General features: G+C 41.4%; 1 protein-coding gene across 2 annotated transcripts in view; it reads left to right on the forward strand.

Moving 5' to 3' along the window:
- The window catches only part of clybl (citrate lyase beta like), a 69,883-nt gene extending 48,703 nt beyond the window's left edge, over positions 1 to 21,180 (forward strand). For both annotated transcript variants that reach the window (XM_080903300.1, XM_080903299.1), the window contains exons 3-8: positions 7,856 to 8,044; positions 12,603 to 12,704; positions 14,067 to 14,160; positions 14,803 to 14,970; positions 18,826 to 18,950; positions 20,116 to 21,180. In XM_080903300.1, coding sequence (XP_080759426.1) covers positions 7,856 to 8,044; positions 12,603 to 12,704; positions 14,067 to 14,160; positions 14,803 to 14,970; positions 18,826 to 18,950; positions 20,116 to 20,211 — 774 coding nt within the window. In that variant the 3' untranslated portion in view covers positions 20,212 to 21,180. The remainder of the gene's footprint in view (positions 1 to 7,855; positions 8,045 to 12,602; positions 12,705 to 14,066; positions 14,161 to 14,802; positions 14,971 to 18,825; positions 18,951 to 20,115) is intronic.
- The last annotated feature ends 1,066 nt before the right edge of the window (positions 21,181 to 22,246 follow it).

The raw sequence follows: 22,246 nt of genomic DNA on the forward strand, positions 1-22,246 counted from the left end.
TTTTCTTACCTTGTTTTTTCCTGATATCTCTAATTTTAACTGTGTATGCGTCCATTCCATTTTTTTAAACTGCTTAGTCAATTCAGAGTTGCGAGAGGGAGAAATGTGGGACGAAATACAGTCATTCACGTTCACATTCTCATCTATGGTCAATTTAGACCAAGGGAGACACTAATGAACCTAACCTGCATGTCGTTGGACTGTGGGAGGAAACCAGAGTAGCTGGAAAGAAAGAAGCCACACAAGCACTGGGAGAACATGCAAACTGCACATAGAAAGGCCCTACTGGCAAGGGGATTCAAACCCGAAACCTTCTTGCTTTGCTTTTAAATGCACTTTGGGAGAGAGCTTTAGCAAGTGAGGGCACACTTGGAGAAATCCCAGGTATATTGCTTGGTTCTGTATAAGTGGGTGGTTTTAAGGGGTGCAGTCTCTAGTAAAGGGTGTGGCTGTGAAGACTGGTGAGGTACGAGGTGCTTTAGGGTGGAGTTTGAGTGATTATAATAAATTTGAATCAAATGCATTGTGACAGGGACTCATTAAAGGTTCGGGAAGACTGGGGCTTACTGAGGATTTTGGATGATACACAATGAATATGATAATGTCAAAATTGAGTCTAGATGTAATGAATGCATGGATGAGAGGTTTAAGTCTTTAAATCAGCTGAGAAGCAGTAAAATGGTCAGACTTCATTGGTGGGCAGATGGTGAGAAGACAAAAAGCATCACTCAAAAAGGTTGTAAATGCAGCAAATGTTATATAAATATATGTATGGTGAATAGGGATGGATACCGGTACCCATCTGACAAAAACGGTAGTAACCAGACTGAAAAGCAGCGCACATTTCGGTGCTTTATTTCGGTGCTTTTTTTTCTCCCTGAGATGCCCTACACTTTGGATTCTAGCCAATCATTTTACCTTTCTATCTAAACAACATTGACTGGAGGTTAGTCCTGTGCAGAGTGTGAACCAAAGAATCATCTGCGGTACAGGAACAGAAATCTCATAGGTGACTGGGGATGGGTACCAGTATCCGGTGCCATTATTGCACAGGTCCTGACATAAACGGTAGTAACCAGACCAAAAAGCAACGCACATTTCGGTGCCTTTTTTAATTTGAGATGTCATACACTTTGGATTCTAGCCAATCATTTTACCTTTCCAAGGATAGTAGGTGGGCCCGGGTACGTACGTTCTTTTAGAGCAGAGCTACGGGTTGAAAATGCCCAAGGCGATGCGGTCAAAAGTCTGGCTGTACTTCACAGCAAAAGATGCAAACTCAGCAGCCTGCAACAAGTGCTTTAAGGTGATACTGTGCAAAGGAGGTAAACACCTCGAATCTGATGAAGCACCTGGCGACGCATAGCGTTTTTTTTTTTTAAAGCCGAGAAATGCACCGTATTTGATAGCTTGTTGCAAGACCTCACACCGACCACATCTACTGTGGGTGTGTAACTATGACGGTGTTTGCTAGTTCACCTTACGTGCATTAAGGTGAACGTGGTTAGCCTACTTAACATAAATTACACACAAAAAACATTAAGCTACTCACCCAGAGAAGAACGGCTGCTGTTGCCATCATCATTCGTCATCATTTCTGCTACACTGGCAGGGCTAGGGGCCAGGACTCTCCTCTTCGGATTCTTGGGGGATGTTGCTAACTCTGGGTCCGATAACAGGCACCACACCTGCAGTAGATGTGGTCGGTGTGAGGTCTTGCAGCAAGCTATCAAATACGGTGCATTTCTCAGCTTTTAAAAAAATTGCTATGCATCGCCAGGTGCTTCATCAGATTCGAGGTGTTTACCTCCTTTGCACAGTATCAGCTTAAAGCACTTGTTGCAGGCTGCTGAGTTTGCATCTTTTGCTGTGAAGTACAGCAAGACTTTTGACCGCATCGCCTTGGGCATTTTTAACCTGTAGCTCTGCTCTAAAAGAACGTACGTACCCGGGCCCACCTACTATCCTTGGAAAGGTAAAATGATTGGCTAGAATCCAAAGTGTATGACATCTCAAATTAAAATTCGGTCTGGTTACTACCGTTTGTCAGGACCTGTGCAATAATGGCACCGGATACCGGTACCCATCCTCAGTCACCTATGAGATTTCTGTTCCTGTACCGCAGATGATTCTTTGGTCCACACTCTGCACAGGACTAACCTCCAGTCAATGTTGTTTAGATAGAAAGGACACATACCAATAGAACTAAACACACACATACACACAATTCTGATATTATAGAGCAGTAATCAAACTATAGTGGGTTTGTTTTGGTTTTATTTGTTTATACATGTTGTTATTTGGTTATTCGTCAAATGGCACTGTTTGATGTTCTTAGTATCTGCCAACATAGTGGAGTTACTTTTTATAATCAACAGACATTGATCCAAAGCTCACAAAGAACTGCCAGCATTGCTGAGAGTTTTTGTCAGAAAAAGATGCTGGTTTAGGAGGAAGGTCTTTGAATGAGCTGGGTTCTTCTGTAGTTGCAACAAGCACTGAAGTTGTTGTGATCACCATGAATTTGGCAGTCTCCCAACTCAACATGACAGCATTCCAGGAAATACAGACGAAATGCGTCTGGGATGTATGAAATGGAACTACATTTGTGACTTATTGAGGAGCTGCCCACGCTTTTCAGAAGTCTCTGTCCTACTGCTTGTCTTGTGTAAACTTACTAAACTCATTGGCTTGGCCTATGGTATTGATCAGAGAATAGTCACAATGTTGCATCAATCCAAGACAAAAGTAAATATATTGTATAGCCACCCTCAACCCCCAAAACAACTCCCTGTTACAGAGTCATGTAATAGGGGCCCTAATACAACCCTAATACGGAGTCATATATATATATATATATATATATATTGTATTGGCCATAAACTCAGAAAAATGTGTTTTGAGGTATCAAATCAAATTGTAAACAATTAGACCAGAGAACTCTGCTTTGGTTTTAGAGGCCCAAAAGCTATCCTGGAATAAATAAAGATTTTTAAAACTACAAATATGAAATGATAAAAAACCTGCAGTATCCAAAAGATCAATAGTTTGGCACTAGTTTGGAGAAGACTGGTGGAATCTGAATTTTTCTTATTTTACAGAATGTAAAATAAAAATGTAAACTGTATTTTTTTTTCATGGATTGATATGGTATCATGGATTTCAGCTTGTAATGAACTGTAACCAAAGATTTTTTAATGAGCTCCTTTCATGGCTAATTAAAGTGTGTAATAACTAGCTGTTTTTTGCCTCATGCTGTCAGCTTTGACCATCAATGACAGGCAGGTTTCATGATTTACAAATTTCTCCTCCTCTTTCCTGCTAGTTATGTCTTGTTGTCTGCACTGACAGTGTAACAGATAACACAGAGCGCCTCCGACTGACAGAGTGAAGGCCTGAATCTCCTCCTGCTACGTCTCAGTTATCTGCGTAGCCTGAATTAGTCAGTCATCTCACTCCCACTTTATAGAGTGCAGCATGTCACTTGTCAAAACGCATCCACGATAACTTGAAGCCTACAAAAACACACACACACGCACACAATCTGGCACACACTAACAAAGACAGATGAACAAGTGCGGACAGTTACACTTGAGGCTGGCAGCCTTCACCTGCGAGAGTCTACAGCTCATTGTAAATGGCATCACGAGTTACACAGCAGGGTGCAAAACACCCGATCTTAAAAGGTATTAAAAAAAGGAAAAACAACTACACGCATTGTGACTCATGATCTTGCACTCCTTAGACATGAAACCCTATATCCACTTTCAGGCTAAAGATACAGCACTCTACTGTTTGAAGGCACAATGGAAATGATAAAAGTGGGATGAACATATAAGCTGTTCTTGTGAATGCAGGTGCACAGATGTGAGTAATTTTTTTTTAGAATGACATTGACTTTTTAATGTTGTAAATAATGCTAATTTATGACATCTTAATGTTTTTGCTATTTACTATAACTATAACAATATTATAACAATATTGTATGAGAAAAAAATAAGTCTAGCCCAAATTATGCCCTTTAAAAAAAAGTCACATATCCTCTGTATATCCACCATAATCATGCCTCTACTGAAAAAACAATTCAAGCTGAATGAAGGGACAGACTGTGTGTACACGTATACATGTATAGACTATCCAGAGGGGGTGTTTGACGTTCCCTGTTTCAAGCAACATGGCAGAAGGGCTGGAAGTCCATGATCTGATGCTAAAGAGGAATTTGGTCCTGCTGTGGACTGCACATATACCAGTTTGGATGCTGTAGTCTGATTTGGTGTCTACAAGGCGGTAGCCATGCTGTGTCACATATATACAGCACTCTGTAGGATTCTGAGTGTCAGAGCTCAGGCTGTGTGTTAAGAAGCTGCCCTCGCTCTCCTGGAAGGTCAGCCTCTCTGCACTTGAAAAGCTTCTCATGTGCATCTATGCGTTCGACGGCCCTGCCTGCCTGGGTGACTGCTTGCAAGCTTGCCTGCCTGTGTGTCAGCCTCTAATGATGAGGATGATGGAGGGAATCAAAGAGGGGATGGCACTGACGTTGGGGCGAGCTCTCCATAGGACACCAGGTGATTGGGGAGGGAGCTTTGAAGCAACTTGTTGGATGGCTGTCCATTAATGTAAAATATCTTCTTTTCAAAGAGCTTTATTCAAGCTCAGAGTAGCGGAGCCCATAGGTGTCAAGGTGTCTGGCAGAATAATCTCTCTCTCACTTTAGGCGGAAAAGAAGATAAAAGTAAGGATAGTGAATAGTGACCTGGGGCCTCATTTATAAAAATGTTCTATGTTTGAACTTAGTCTTAAGATCATGTGTTCAGATGTCTAGATCGCGTGCTTACAATCGATTCATGAAAGATGCTGAGGACTAAATAAAGGTGCTTAGACAGGCTCTGAGAATGTCATTTTCTGTTTCAGATCACAAAACAACTTAAACTGACCACACCTGCCTTGTAGCTTCCCATTTTATAATGTTTAGTGGATAACAAAAACAGAGAGATGCTATTTTGGAAGGCAAGGCAATTATGTGCAAATAAAGTCTGTCAAATCTGCAAACTAACTTTTCACTGTCCTTCCATAACTCAAGGACAAGAAAGCCTTCGGTGTGACAAACAATTCCTGTCACCTTTCACTAACATATCTTATTGTTATGTTCATAAAAGGCAGCACAGTGGCCTTCAGTGTGGAGTTCGGATGTTCTCCCAGTGTTCGAGTGGTTCTCTCCTTCCGTGTACTCTGGCTTCCTTCCACGGTCCAAAGAAATGCACTTAGTGGGTAAATACTGGGCGGTCGTGGCTCAAGAGTTGGGAGGTCGCCTTGTAATCGGAAGGTTGCCGGTTCGAGCCCCGGCTTGGACAGTCTCGGTCGTTGTGTCCTTGGGCAAGACACTTCACCCGTTGCCTACTGGTGGTGGTCAGAGGGCCCGGTGGCGCCAGTGTCCGGCAGCCTCGCCTCTGTCAGTGCGCCCCAGGGTGGCTGTGGCTACAATGTAGCTTGCCATCACCAGTGTATGAATGTGTGCGTGAATGGGTGGATGACTGGATATGTAAAGTGCTTTGGGGTCCTTAGGGACTAGTAAAGCGCTATATAAATACAGGCCATTTACCATTTACCAAATTGGCCATAGTTGTGAATGTCAGTGCAAGTGGTTGTCTATTTCTTTGTGCTAGCCTGCATCAGGCTGGCCACCTCCAGCCCTCCCACGACTCTGACAATGACTTGCCGAAGAACCACAGGCCTGAGTGTCTCTACGTAAACAGCAGAATAATCACTTTTTCAAAATTAACATTTTCTTGGTGCAAAATAACTCACTGTTATAGTGTTCTATGTTTTCCATCTTTAAGGATTCTTTAAGGATTCTTAAGATGAAAATTGATTGTAAGAGTTTTTTATATGAGACCCCAGCCCGTCTCCTTGACCACTTCTGCTGCCGTGGCCTTGGAAAAGAGAAGAAAAGACATCTGTCCTTTTCATGAGTGATTTCTGCTTACATAAGAAGAATTTTATACACGCGGGTCACCAGTATATCAGGTTGAGCCTTGAGAAAGATATTGGGAGCGTTCCCGTCTCTGATCTGAGGACGTTATAAGCACGCTTTTTGATCGTTTCTGGGTATCTATTTATTTAATTTGGTCAGGGATCAATGTGACTCCTGGCACATAAAACAGCCAGCAGTTCTCACAGATCAATTTTCTCTAGTCACCATGAACTACGCAGGGACAGACAGAATTTTATCCACCAAGTAGCAGGTTTATGAATAGTGAGTTATGGTTGCGTAAATCGTCTCCGTCCGTTTCAAGTTACTGCAATCGAGTTGCGGGTCTGTGTTGGCTTATGGGAGCGGCATTGAGAAAGGAGGAGAGAGCAAAATTTGAGTAAGAGTCAAAGATCACAGTGCCCTCATCATATGGTGTGACAATCCCTCTTGTCTCTTTCAGTGAGGCAAAAAGGAGACAAAGATGACACACAGCAGCTCAGCCTGTTCATGAACCCTATTAAATCCAAGGAAATCTTTGATATGTACTCTGATACCGCATTTTATTGATGCTGGGAGGGTGTTTACAATATCACATACAGTTCTGCATTCCAGGAGATCAGAGCTAGGACTGGTTTAGTCCTTGTGACCCTTGAGAGTACCCCCTAAACTCATACAACTGAACCAAGGTTGACTCTTGTCCGCTTGAGTTTTTACAAGCGTTTGTGATATATGGGCTCAATATGTTATGTCTGTCTATATGTTCTCTTTTATGCACACACTTATTTTAGTTGTCAGTCTGCTGATTATCACCCTGTTTAGATGCACTACTATATGCTCTGCGTGATCCAGGGAGTTACATCACATGGCATCGTGCCACATTTGCCAGCATTTTTCGGTGCAATATTTGAATTACTTGAAATTTATTTCACGAGTTATCGGAACATTTTTGTGGTTCACCCAGCAATTGGCATCAGGTTGAGTGTACATTTCTTAACATTTTGTTAGTGGTAGTCTTTGAATCAGGAGAAAAATCCCAGTATGAGAATTCCCAAACACACACACATTTATACACAAGCACTCAAAGGCTCCAGCTTCTGATCTGAGCTGACAACTCCTAAGCCACCGTTTCCTCATGCTGCTTAACTCAGACCACATTTCTCCCACTGAGCCTCTCTGCTCTCCCTAGTCTGGCTTCTCTCCCCATTCCATCCATCTTTCTCTCCGTTCCTGTAGCCAGCATCTGGTTTGAATATTGCAGTGCGTGCTACTGTGTTACCGATAGAAGTAGGGAGTGTAGGCTTCTCTTTGATTTTTCATCATCTCTCTTCCTGCTCAGATCCTACAATGCCTACGTTGAGAGAACAAAGCTGAGTGTGCAGCTTCTGTTCTGACAAACTGGATATAGATGCACTACAGAGGAAAAAAGAGTGCAGATCTATGTTATGTTATTTTGGTTTTGTATTTTCATGCACGTTTAATGTTTCATTTTGAGGTCATTCATTTCGTATTTGTGTGCTTTGTCGGCCGCTCATTTTGATCACACAGTTTGTGTTCATAATGCGAGGTTTATTTTCATGCTCATCTCAGTGTCCAAATTCACTTTTGTAGTTTCCTTGATGAAAACTGAACTTTTCCAATGATTTTGCAAATTTTAAGAACTTGCATTTTGTATATGTTGAATCAAAGTAGGTAGTTTTCAGCACCAGAGAGATTTTTGTCCTTTTTAAGCATTTTGTTTTAGTAGATAACTACTATAGCAATGATGAAATCTAACTGTACGTGCTTTCACCATGCAGAGTTTTTAATCTAACAATGTCACACACTTTCATTTTTTATTTTAAAACAACTATATGCTGCATATTCAAATCATGGTTTCTTTCACAGACAGAAGCCAGAGAAACTATTCCGAGGATGCTAGCGGAATTGGACCTGGGCCGTACAGAAAAGTGTGTGAGAGTGAACTCGGTGTCTAGTGGCTTGGCTGAGGCGGACCTGGAGGTAATTTTGAAGGCCAAGGTTCTCCCTCGTGCCATCATGTTGCCCAAAGTAGAGGACACACAGGAAGTGCAATGGGTGAGTGAAAAATCATCATCGTCATGTATAAATAACTGTTGTTTTTCAAAATCAAAATAGGCTCAAAGTCACAAGTTGAGTTTTTTTCTGAGCCTATAAAAAATGTATGAAAAAGTAAATAAATAAAAAAAACAACAGCAAAAAAACAGCTGCACTTAAAGTTCCCATTGCATTTCTTTCTTTGAACTCTGACAGTCTTTTAAAAAGCACTGGTGATCTTGCACAAACTCATGAAGTAAGAAGAAACCTCGAGAATCTTCAAAGCAGTCATAACAAGCTTTCCCGTTTCCAAGTAAAAGAGGGAATCGATCCCTGTCAGGGACAGACAGAGTGTTTTTCTTGGCTGCTGCTCAAGAAACAGATGACATTTCTTCGGTTTAACTTCAGAAGCCTGATAACTTTCTGTAAGAGCGCAATGGTGCCTTCTGCCTCTGGTGAACTCACGGAGGACTGCTGTGAACAGTGTCCTGTTGTGTCTAAGAACTGATTTAATCAAATGTAATACCCGATAGCCAAACCAGAATGCTTCAGATTCATTACTTTCTCTTATTCTTATAACACCTTTAAATATAGCATGTTGCAAATGTTTACGCATGTGCAAACTTGCAAAAAAAGCCTAACCACGACTGCACTGCCTATCAAAAACTGAAGCCAGATATTAAAAAGGTTGATTCTCTGAAAAAGGTCGCTAAACTGAATTGATAAATCTAATATGAAGCAATAGTGTTAGATGTTTTCCTGGTATTGGCCCTACCTCTGCTTTCTATAGATTAAAGGTAGGGCCAATACCAGGAAAACAAACCAAGATGGCCAAGACCAGGAAAACAGATGTAGAGAAGTCAAGCCCAAAAAGTCAGCAGACATTGACATCATTAATGCAGACCTGTATGATCAGCTCCAGTCACATGCCAGGGTAAGCAAGATTTATTCCCAGTCTACTTACTGTTTGCATCGACATCATTTGCTGGCCTTCATTTTCATAAAAAAGGCACGGTGCTCGAACTACGTCTAAATGATTTTCTTGCTGTCACTTTGCATTGAGTACCCCAAGCAAGCAATGCAAAGTGGGGGATATAGCTTTTAAAGTAACATTTTTTTGGTCTCTACTATATCAAGCTGCATGTATTCAGAACAGTTACAGTTGATTAAACAACTGCGACACGTTGTGAAGGTGTATGTCTAGTCTGCTTCTTTTTTTTTTTTCTTTTTGCCTCTGTGTTATTACATACATGCACACACGCACACATTTATGCTCATACTTGGTCTGAGGGAAGGAGCAGGAAGTTTTTAACTAGTGGCTTTAATTATAACATGTCTATTTCCTGCTGCCCTTTCTTTCTTGCAAGTATAATTGCTGACAGGTGTTCACTAATTCTCTCCCCTAGCTCCTTTCTCCCTTGGCTGCTTTTATTCACTTAAGAAAGTCTTTTTTTTTTTTACTTTAAAAAAAATCCACTTGTGTTGTTATGCTGTGACTCAGCCAACTTAGAAAGCTTTAAGTTGTGGATAACTGTCTGTTTATGTTATGTGGTGGTTTTTTTTTAATATTAATAAAAAAACTTAAGTTAGCCATTTATATTGTTACTGTACCCCTTAAGAGAAAAAGCCTGTAGGTAGCTTGCTTGTTTTAAGCATTTGATTTATTTGCCAGTATGATTTTTGCATCAGTTGGTGCATATGTACCCTTAGACAAAGTGAACTTGGTGGCACTCGATGAGGACCTGAGTCTTATCTTTATCCCATCCCTCCCAACTTTTTCAGTCTCTAGCGCTTTGTACTTTTTTTGTGCGTCTGTGTGCGCATTCATGTTCCTTGTGTTGTAAACAAGTGTCTGATTTTCTCCACTCTTGTAAGGCAGTGCAGTAAATCCCCTCACTTGTTTATTTTCCTCCCTTTTTATTGATATTAGCTCAGGAACCTCCAGACTGATTTGTCGCTAAAAGATGGACTTGCTTGTTTCTCTTTGTGTGGAAATCTTTTCCTCTGTCTTTCTCCTCTCCTCCGGCCCTTGTGTGACTGACAGGCCTTATTGGGCTGTAACAGGCGTAACTCCCTCCTTTGTTTGAATACAATTCTCACAAAGATTTCGGAGCCGTGTGCATTCTTTGCCCACCACACTATTTGGTGTGCACTGGGACCAAAAGAATCGCACCCTGTCCCGCTCCTCCTCCTCTGCTCCTCCTCCTGTCCCCTCCCCTCATCCCTTTCTCCGCTTCCCCTCTGTGAAATGAACACTTCAGCTGGCCGGAAACATTTAATCTGGCCCCCTTTTGAAGAAAATTAATTGAAACTTGTCCCACTATAGCCTCCTTTCTCTAGCTCTATCTCCCCCTCCTTCTCTTTTCATGATTGGGTGGCGAAATTATCAGAGGCCTTGTTTGCAGCGTGGCTTTGAATGAAGAGAAGAGGTGTTATTTCTTCTTTTAACGTTACTTCTTTTTTCCCTTTTTGGGCGGAATAACATTTTAAACAGGACCTAGTTTTAAGAGCCATTGATAGCTAATGGTTGCTGCACCCATCTGAGTACCAGTGAACAAGGACTGTGGTACCTCTTGTATGCAGTGTAAATCAGACCCTTAAAGTGTATAATAGCTGAGGAGGAGAATACAGCAGAAGGACATAAACATGTAATCAGAAAGCCTCGGAGGCTTTTCAGCCGGCGGTACTGCGTGGAGCTGTCATTTGTTTCCCTTTGGTGGAAACCAAACAGTCCACTCAGCCTTGTTAGGGTTTGCATGGCGCAGCGTTTTGGTGGTAATCTCCGTGTGTAATATCAGATAGGTTTCCCCACAACAGGCCATATCTATCTAGTTTCCTCTGTCACAGAAATAGGTTTATCTACACCCTCTTTTCACACTCCCTCTCGGACCCCCGCACCCCTTCCTGTGTTTGTGAAAGAGGGGGGGGGGGGGGGGGGATATTATGCTAAGCCCCCAGCGTTAGTTTTTATGTTGCCATAGCAACCTTGCTCCCACAGGGTTGTGACCTCAGATGATTACAGTACAAAGCCTATTGGGTCTTGAAAACCTCTTTGAAGATGAAAAGACTTTGATGGTTTGTATTTATGCAAATCTCTCAGATATGATTTATCCAACTGAGATTGAATGGAGAGATGATTAAAATTGCCCCTATTTTTTGAAATCCTTCAATGGAGGCCCACTCTTTCAGTTTTGAGAACAAGAGTGGTGAGTGTGAGCGTGGGGGTTATTTTGCTCTTCGTTTAGAAAAATAGTAGCACCGTACCTGAGGTTATTTATAACCGTCCTTTCTTTTTTTTCCCCCCAGTGTGTCAAAGAGGAAGAAAACGGCATGGGGGGAGGGTGGGGGGGACATGGAGGTAGACATTTCTACTCTGAGCTTTTGCACTCTCTTCTTTTTTGTCTTTTTTTTTTTGTCTGGCTTTGAAAGGAAATATCTGACGGAGGGGGCTTTTGTGTGTTTCCAGATGATAGATTTAGGAATTTGGGCTACCCCACTGGCAGTCCAGGGCTAGCTGTGAACTGGTCTGTTGGAAAAAATTGGAATGCTTTGGTCTTCAAAGAATTAAACTTGGTTTTAAAGGCCTACTTAGGTGAGCTTGCATATTAGCAGGAGTCGTGCAGGATAAAGGCCTCACCAAAATGTCACATCACACTCTGATTGTTGCTCCAGTCTCCCTGTTCCCTGCCACGGAGGAGGGACGCAAAACAGAATAATGTCACAGTAAAACACACTCAAAGACATCCTAAATCTTGTTTCTTCTCCCCTTTTCCGTATTTTGTTTCTTCTTTGGTTTTGCTGTGTGTGAGTGTGTGTGCATGTGCTGGGGCGTGCGTGTGCACATTTACATGTGTGCACACAGTCTCGGGGGAGCACATTCTGTAGTTGTGCAGAGCCTCTGAAAGAAGGTAGAGCAGAAGACTTCAGACGAAGGGGGGAACCCTGGTGATAATGTAAAATATTTCATTTCACTTGCTTTTGTTGCCGCTCTCCTGTGCTTGCTCTCTGCGCTATTTGAACCCTCATAGATGTGCCTCTGAATAAGGACCGAAATGGGAACAGTGCAAGTAATAAAGGTGTCAAGATTTGTATCAAAAGTGAGTTTTTGCACATTAAGATTTTTTTTCTCTCCACCTTCTCTGTCTTATCCCACAGTGACTTTTGAAAGATGTGTCAAATCATTTACAATTGTTACTGCTGAATATTTTTTTTCCTTCCAGTTTTTAAAATCACACACACAACCACACAATCGCTCTGTGCCTCAGATTTCTCTTTCTGTTGCGTTTTCTCATTTGCTTAACTAATAGTGCGCTGATAAGTCCACTGAGGGTTGCAGCAGAGTAGATGCACAAATTATCCAAGAAATTGTAACTGGGTTTAAGATGATTATACATATGGAAATTCAATATTCCTATGGTAAGTGTTAAGACATGTATCGAATGCTCCAAATAAGCACAAATATCCTGTGTATTATCTTGTACAGGGTAGCGAGAGCAAATGAGTTTATTGCATTCGCTTCACAGAAACAGTGGGTTTTGTTAATGAGTGCACGAGCATGAAATGGTCCCCGTGTGCTTAGTTTGTTGACAGGTTTCAGCACCACTTGAAAGGATGGGCACTGACAGAACCCATTCGCCTCATCACCTTTGTGGAAACCGCTGTGGGCCTGCTCAATTTTAAGGTAAATTACAAACAACATCTCCCCCCTCCACACACAAAAAAAAAAAAGGAAAAAAAAACTGCATGCGTAAGACATTTTTCTGTTTGTCCATTGTTCACTTTAGATTAAAGACTGCATCAGTGAGCAGAGAACTCCACATGTCTAAAATAAAAGGGATTCAAAGCTTTCAGACTGTCCCCCTCAAAACGAGCCTTTTGAGGCTTTTTTTTTCTACCTCTCCGTCGCGTGTCCCTCTCTCTGACTGTCCTCTTCAGACATGCTGACATTTTTTAATTAGAACCATTTTAATATCGTCACAGTGCAAAAGTTCTTAATGATATTTCAGATAGCATCAAAGTGATTTTTTTTTTTTTGGTAATAGTACATCACGACCTTCAGCTACACGAGAAAAGAGGGCACGGTTTGGGGCATTTGGGGAGAAACCAGCTGTCATTGCTTCTTCTGATTTGTCTTTTAGTTCTTCAGCCTAATTCTGGGGCTGTGGTTGGAAGTATATGTGTTTTGGTGGCAGGGGGTGGCTCTGTGTGCTGTCTTGAGAACACCCTGTAATTTTTTTTTTTTTTTTTTTTTGCCCAGACTGAACCCAGGGTTACAAGCATGAAAAAAAGACTCGCTGTGGCACAGCTAGTGGTGAAATTAATTTGGAGGCCAACAAAAGCAGGAAACATGTTCATATTGTTTCACAGCCTTCGCCACAGACAATCGCATTCAAAAGGGTTTCTTTCTTTTTTAAAGTTTTACTTTCCCCTGTAATAATTGGAGCCATTAGTCTTTGCTTTTGTTGTTGTTGTTTGATTTTTTTTTCAAATCTTTTTTGAAGAGCAATGAAATATAATTTGAAAAACTTTTTGTTTTCCTTTAGTAAAATAAAGCAGCTCCACGATGTGTTAGTGATTCGTGTTTTCTTAACACAAACTACTGTTCTGTTATATGCAAAAATGTAAACATTTAATCATTTAAATAAAAAAAAACAGGAAACATTTAAGATTACCTTACAGGTTTTAAAAACTTTACTGCTTCAGTCTTAACAAATTAAACCTTGTGTAAAATAGCAGGGAGGCTTGATATGCAACTTTTCCTTAAGAGCCGCGAGCCAGGTGTCTGTTTACATACCTGCAGGTGGCACCTTTAGTGGGCTGGTATAATAATATGAGTCATTGAGGAAAGAAAGCTTGGAGTGTAATTGGGAGAGATAAATGATGTGTGTTATTATATTACCTTTATGTTAAAGATTTCAGAAAGAGTAATTAGGATAGTTTTGTGGTGACGAGTGTAAAATTAGGACCATTTGTTACAGTTTAGCCTGTTTTCATCTGTTTTACTTTAACCCATCTCAATCGGGCTGGTGTTTGTTCTTTCCAGGCGGTGTGTGAGGAAATTCGCTCGCTTGGTCCTAAGGTTGGTCTGCACCATGATGGCGTGGTGTTTGGCTCTGATGACTTCTGTGCAAGCATAGGTAGCTATTTCACATTCTGACACTGCTGACCCCAAATTCTCTTATTCTCCTCCTGGATTCATGGCAGAGAAGTTCAAATTGTGTAAAATGCACAAGCTTAGTTGCTAGTCTTTAAATATAATGCATGTCACATGTTCTCAATTTTGAACACACAATTGCAGAACTGCAGGAAAAGGGAAGACATTTTTTTCCAGTCGAAATAAGGGATGATTTACAGACGTGGGATACCTAAGTGATAAATGTAAATGTGCTGGAACTCAAAGATCTAATTCACTGAATCAGGTCACATGAGTAAAAAAGGACATTGTGTCTAAATGATTATTCTTTGGTTTTTGTTTCTTATCATTAAACCCAATGAGTAGGTTTGTTTTAAAGGACAGAGTTAATGGGTAATGAAGCACAGAGACCAGTGGTTAATAATCCCAATCGACTGTTTGGCAGCAAGAATCGGAAATGACAGAATAAACCTTGATTTATTTATTTTTTATTACATAAAAGGATGTGTCAGTGTACTTTATGTAATACCTGCTGCTCATCGCCCATCACAGTTTCATCTAACCTACACCTACTTACAGATCAACAGCGTCTCTTTGAGATCTTGTCTGGCAAACTGTGCATGTGTCCTTGGACTTTTTTCATAAGGTGCCACACGGACCAAGGATGCCAGAGAGCTCCTTTATGCAAGGCAGAGGGTGGTTGTGACTGCTAAAGCCTTTGGGCTACAGGCTATTGACCTGGTCTACATCGACTACAAAGATGTGGAGGGGCTGAGGCAGCAGGCCAGAGAAGGCGCTCTCATGGGCTTCACAGGTAAAGTTTCTTGTTTCTTTATCTGAAATCTGCCCTTGTTCCTTCAAGTCATGACTTGAGACATCATGTCTGTCACTGTGATTTACCTCTGATTTCTGCATTTGCTTCACATTGTTCTCATCTGTTGCTCTTAATTTATCTTCCTGAATATAGCATGCCAACGGGCATCCCTAACTTCCTGTTGCAAGCGGCATACAGGCAGTTCAGCTTTCACTCCCTCTGCCCTCTGTTACATGTGGGGTTTTTTTGTTTTGTTTTTTTCTCCAAATGAGAATGGGGAATGAACCAGCTGATAAATGCTTTAAAATGTTACATGAAACACTCTGGGAGGTGACAGAGCATCCTTTGGCTTTTCATTTGTTATTTATATACTTGTATTGCACACTGCAATGAAGATCTCACATTTCTTTTGTGCCTGTATGAATGGGTGTGTGTGCACTTGAGTATGTATAATTAAAAGGAGTTATTAGTGTGTGATAGTGTGTCTATAGCCAGGTCATGCTTTTTGTGTGTGCGTGTGTCTGTGTGTGTATGTGTGTGTAGCCCTGCAGACTGCCTGCAACAGACCACAGAAGGCAGGACAACCTGTTCCCACAGTGTGTTTTTGCAGGCACTGTTCTTGCAATCCTGCAAATAATTCTTTGATATTTTTGTACCATTTTTTAGATTTTAAAATCCAAAATATATGTAGCTTTTCCCCCCGTGTGGTGTAGATCCACATAAACTAAGGCAACACATGACTGAATTTCATGGATTTGTAATGGCTAGGATTTTTTATTTTTTATTTTTTGCCCCAGTTTCAGATCATTTTAGCAGAACAGCATCGGACATTAGTCGCCAATCACACTGGGAAAAGATGGAGAAAAAATAAGCACTGGCACAAAAAGCGTAAATCCCTTTGTACACTCTTCTGAACATCTACTCGACACACACGTTACCTTGCACTTAAAATCAACAAATCAGTCTGGAGTTGAGCTTCTTTTGTTGCTTTTGATTTTTTGGTTTTGGTTGTCTCATACAGAAACCCTTCCAGGTGACCTCATTTGCCACCTCTATTCTCCGGTGCAGCATGTTTGTGTGCATTCTTTTGATTGTGTTTATCTCAGAATTACTCTATATTGCACTATAGCCAAGTGCCTTTTATTTTTATTTTTATTTTACATTTTTCTTGTTTGTTTGTTTTAATTATGCTGCTATTTTACTCAGAATGTATATTATGTTTAGTACAGGGGTTCCTCACATTAATGCCATTATTAGACGTGTAATATACTGTTTTTGTTTAGTTGTTGGACTCGGCGTGATTCCAAGCAAAAAGAGAATCAAAAGAAATCTGAAGTGTGGTTTACATGAAGCAAACGTTTTAAAAACGAATTAACAGAAACAGTCATTTGAAGAAATAAATGCTTTTGATTTGATATGGAGCAGAACTGTTTAAAGCAGTGGATTAGTGGCTTTCAAGCCATGGGCACTCTGTATAATCTTAGTTAGTAGCTATTACTGGCCCGAGTGTGCTTAAGCAATAATGCGGTGCAGCCAAAAGCTTCTACCTGTGCAGTAATTGACCTTGGCACTAACTAAGCCGCATACAGCACCCATTAGTGCTGAGCATGGAACACACTGTTCAAACCTAAACACTCGCTGCTGTTTACTGGTTAGCAGAAATTAAGCCAAACTCCTATGCAAATATATGTTGGGGAGGAATATCATCCGTTGAGTTCTTTATCAGTTCACTCTTTACTTTGTTAGCACTTTTTTTTAATGCGCTATAAATCAGGTTCCTGTTAAGGCTCAGTGATCCCTGTGAAAATGTTTGCTGCTCAGAAACAGCACTGTTCCACAAATTCTCTGCTCTTAGGGACCACATTTCACTTCCATCCCTGGGACCCTGCCCATCATTCGCTTGAGAGCACTTTGCTAAATAGCAATCCTCCAATGAGATGCCAGCACCACATGGCAGGCCGGGATTGGCTGGAGGGCATGATTGATGTATTTTAGGAGAACCAATGGGTTGTAACTGAGGGCACCTGAGTCACCCTTGTCTGCTTCTTCGCTCTGTCATTCTCCCCTTGTCCTAAACAACCACACACACCCTCACACAGACGCAAATAGACACCCTCTTTCCATATTATAAACCTGGTGGTTTTCTGTGTGGAAACATGCCCCCGTCTTCTGCCCAGAAGTAAAACAGGTGGCAGAGAAGGGTACACACACACACACACACACACACACACACACACACACACACACACACACACACACACTCGTCCTCTCTCACTTCTGATTAAACATACAGGCACAATGTTCCACTGAAAAATTATCACATAATATTTGCTTTCTACCTTTTTTTTTTATGTTGAAATGAATCAGACTAACTGTTGCAGTGGCATATGCGCAAACACATGCACACATGCACAAGCCTGCAGACATACAAGTACACATTCATACACAACTCCAGAGTGGCCTGGGGAGTCCTCGGGCTGTTTGTTCAACAGAAAATGTGCTGTCACAATCTCTGCTTCACACACTGAACCCCCATCAGCAGTCACTGGCAGTTCGCAAATACACACACACACAAACACACAGAATGGGTTTTTGAACATATTTTGTCATATGCACACTTTCCTAAAAGGTGTCTATTTATTACAAATGGCGGTTTATGAATTATGTGGGCTCATAAGTAATTGTTCGAGCCTTTAACGATGGCGTGTTGATTGTGCGAGCGCTGCGGGTTTGTCTAGGGTTAACCAGGGTGAGTGGAGCAGGATGAAGAGAGGGTTTCTCTCTCTCGCCTCGTCTCCCCTCCTTGCCTTTCCTCCTCTCTCCTGGGCCGAATTCCTCCCCCCCTTTTTTTTTTCTTCTTTTTTTTTAGCCCGTGCAGCACGCCCGCCCGCTCAGCCACCTTGAAGGATTTGTTGTTGGCGACAGTGCTAAGCCCTAAAGTGTCGAGTTCCTGCTGGCTGCCTCAGAGCTGCCGTTCTCACCCAGACGTTTCATAACCTTAACTTATCACTACAAGTTTGATCTGCAAATGTACATGGGATTATGTCTGTGCCGTTCACCCACATTTAAGTGAGAGGAAGTGGGAGCGGGAAGGTGGGGGGATTGTGGCAGATGGAGCTGGAAAATCCATGTTGGGATTCTGTTTAAGATCAGTGTCATTGTGAAGGCAGGGTTGCTGATCATATGGCATCCTAAAATTAAATATAGAAAAATGATACGTGTCAATTCAGACATTGGATTATTAACTGTTTCACTGTGGTTATAAAATTAACACTTCATATACATTGCACTGTCTTATTTAGCCTTGTTTTTCCTTGTCAATTTCCAGTGATTTACTTACCTGTGTATGCCCACAAACTGTTCTTTCACAAACTGTTCCTTCATCAGTAAGTGTGTTTTTTTTAGATGACTTCTGTCACATAATGAAGTCTTACTAAGCATTTAGTGACATTTCTGCTTAACAGCAGGGCTGCAAGCAGAGCGGAGACACGTTTTATCTGTCATAATGCATAGCATCGTCTGGCCCCGTTCAGCTTCCTGACTATCGTCATTCTGAAACTTATACAATTCGCTCTTGCTTCTCCTCTCTCATTGCCTCTCGGCCTCAGTCCTTCCTAATTCTCAGCCTGCTTTTCTTTTTCTATCATCTTTGTGCAGCAGTTCACATGAAAATAAGCAGTTTATCTGGTTTTAGTCGTGCACGAATTGTATTACTTCTATATCAACAAGTAAAAGCATTGTTTTTAGAACACATTCTTCTTCTTCTTCTTTTTTTGGTTTCGTTTGAAGGCACTGAAACCCCGCTGTTATAATTAGCACAGTTAATTTTCTTTTTGTGTGTGTGTTTCTCCGTAGGTAAGCAGGTTATCCACCCAGGGCAGGTCCAAGCTGTGCAAGAAGAGTTCTCCCCCAGCAAGGAGAGGGTCCAGTGGGCCAAAGAGCTCATTGCTGCTTTTGACCAACATCAGAAGGAGGGAAAGGTAATGTTAACATCCTTTGAGAAAAGTAAAACTGCATTTTTTTTCAGACTTTGAAAAGTCAGTGGAGTTTCTCTGTGATGGCAGTGTTTTGGTCTAAAATGTCTTAACATTTTTTCTCGTAGCTGATAAAATGTAAGTGTGAAGGTGATCTTATTAATTTGTTATAATTCATCAGCTCCATAGATGGGTGTGTCATTTGCCTTAAATGTCAATTTTTTTTTAACCCAAAATGTGACTCTGTATATTCTTTTTGGTTATCAGTTTGTTAGTATTGGCTCTTTAGCAATTGTATTCAAGCTGCAGCGACAATTGAATTCCATTTTTATTCTTTTATACAGTAATATTTTTTTGTGAATCATTCAGAAGATGCACTGACTGAAAACCTTTTTTATAAATGATGTAAGAGTATTTCAAGTGATCCCTCCCCCTTAAATGGTCGTGTCCAGGACAGTAAAATATGTGTCGACTGTCTGTTGACAGGTCCGAGGTCTTTCTCTGCTCTATCACTCAGACCGATCTTTTGTGATACACAATTTTTGTGATACACACCTCTGTAGTTCCAGAGAATACGTACTGTACACCCCTGGGTGACTCTCAGAGACAACATAGGAGGGTGGAGGGGTGGGGGGAGCTGGGCCAATTAAGTGTACAATATTATTGTTCCTAATTTAGTGCATGGTTGGATCCTGTGTGCTGAGCTCTGTGGTCTATCTGCTGAGGTAATACACAATCTGCCTACACCTCTCTCACTGCCAGGGCTGCTCCTACTAAGCATCGCCCGAGGGATTCATATCTTACCCATCCCTCTGCTGTGTATGCATGTGTACGTGTCTTTCTGTGTGTGAGAGGGGAGTGCGTACGTAATGGTTTGAATGGTGAGCAGGATTTGTCCCTTTGTCTTACAATGTGACAGGTGCTTGCCTTTCATAATCTTTACCTCCAGCCACTGACAACAATTTTGACTAAAGGGTTTTTTTTCTGCAGATTTTTTGTTTTGACTAATATGTCTGCTGCTAACTGTCAGTTTAAATAACACTTGAGGGTTATATTGTACGGCAGACATTCCGAGCATTCGTCATGCAAATCAGGATCAAATGCGTTTTATTGGGCACGTCTGATCTTATGTTTCTCTCTGTGTTCTCCCTTGTGTTGCAAACCTGTTCAGGGTGCGTTCACCTTCCTCGGCAGCATGATAGACATGCCCTCGCTGAAGCAGGCTCAGAACATAATAACACTCTCTGCCGCGGTGCCAAGGAAATAACACAACTGGTGAGAAGAAATGGCAGGAACCACACGACTAATCTGGGACGTGGAGGTCAAAGGAAACTGGAAAGGCTGCTGATCTCGTGGCTAAAGTGACATTTCAAAAACTTTTCAGCCATCGTCTCATTGCTTCACAAAAATGCAGTGTGGAAACTGTGGATTTCATTTGTGATTTTTGGTTTTATTAAGGTTGATTTATGTAGCTTTTTTCCCTTTTAAAAAAAACCCAAAACTGTTGTTAATTTTGCTGCTGAGGTCCAATTCACATTGTTTTCAGCAATACCAACTCTGCAACTATCATGTGTCGACAGTATTTGCCTCTTAAAACTCACTTACAAGGACTATTGCCCTTGCAGCTTTCTTGGCATGCTCTGCAGTGTGTGTGTGTGTGTGTGTCTGTGTGTGTGTGTCTGTGTGTGTGACCATGCCTCCTCTTTCTCCTAGGTCATGATAAATGCTCTCCCATCTCCACGGTCCAGGCAGCTGGGCAAAAGGGTAAACAAACACAACAAGCCACTGTTGTGGATCTATTCATTGGGCCCCAGACTTCAAGTCAGGCCTCAGCCCCCTGCGCAGGGTCTGACTCACAAACATCAAAGTCCTGCTTGCTTTTTAAAAAAAGAAAAGAAAAGAAAAACCCAGATGGAAGCAAATAAACTCACAATTTAGCTTTTTTTTTGGTATCATTCTCCTTAGTAATGGCATGCAGCTCTTTCTGTGACAGCTGTGAGCCTGTGGTTGATTGTGTGTTGATGGAGAAGGCGTGTGGCGTCAGGCTCACCATTAACTTCGACGAAAAAAGTACACAAGCTGGTAGCAGTAGTCTTTATATGAATCATTTATCTTGAGATTAAGGTGATCCGATATTAAATTGGCATCTAAGGAACTTTAATCTTATAAACAGCGAAACATAAAGATGAACTCGTTAGCGAGCGAGGCAGAGAAGTTTGTCTCATCACAAACAGAAGCATAAAGGGGCTTTGTGAAGTGCTTGTCCGTGTCTGACTTGCACAGACAGTGAAGTGGGTGTGATGTTAGAATGAGACAGATTAGTGGCCATGTTGCTCCAGCAGACCAGGACTGGGGCTTTGTCTCTCTCTGACTGTGGATAGGAGGATAATTGGGGGGGTGTTGAATGGTTAATAGTGCCATTGGTGACCATGGTAATGAAAGGCGCCATACCACCTCTACCCCACCTCATCCACTTTCTGTCTCTCCATCTCTCTTTCTCTATCTCTATCTCTTACTGTATGATCTATTGTGTCTGGGGCAGGGTTGGTGTCTGTGCCAGGCCAGGCCCAGACAAAAAGATCGAAGCCACTCCTGGGTCCAGCCAAAGACCCTAACAGTAAGCTGTCTCTTTGGCATTTGGCCACATAATTTTTTTCCCCACCCCTTCAGCTTGTGTGTGTGTGTGTGTGTGTGTGTGTGTGTGTGTGTGTGTGTGTGTGTGTGTGTGTGTGTGTGTGTGTGTTTGTTTGTTTGTTGTCAGCCAAATTATACCCTGAATTTGGTGGAAAACACTGCTGCTGTTTGACTTCCACTAAATAAACCTCCTCCTCAAAATATTACTTAGGTAGAGTTATTTTGCGAGGCTTTGTAGGTCATTCCATTCAGAACAGATCTCGGGCATCTTTATGCTCATCCTTGTGACAAAAACTGTAGTAATTAAAAGAGATGAGTTCTTTTACCTCTGGGTTGCATTATGAGCTTTGATTATGGTGTAACTTTGTTTCAAAATCACTCAGTGGAGACTTTCATCAAACTTTGAAGTACTTTACTTTAACTTTTTAACTTTTAGGTGTTTTGTTATTGATGCATTTTTGATCTGAGTGAGAATTTTTTAAAAAGTTGCAGAAATAAAGATAAAGCAAATGAATAAAATGATTGACTGTCTAGACAGCGTCAGTCCCCACTTTATATAATGCTGAGTCTTAAATATTCCCTCCATCTGTATACTTTATCTTATGTATTCAGCAAACACACCTTGCTTTTAATGTGAAAGTATGCAGATGGATGAAATATTTAGTATA

This window comes from Rhamphochromis sp. 'chilingali', assembly GCF_963969265.1.
Source record: "Rhamphochromis sp. 'chilingali' genome assembly, chromosome: 14".
Lineage (NCBI taxonomy): Eukaryota > Metazoa > Chordata > Actinopteri > Cichliformes > Cichlidae > Rhamphochromis > Rhamphochromis sp. 'chilingali'.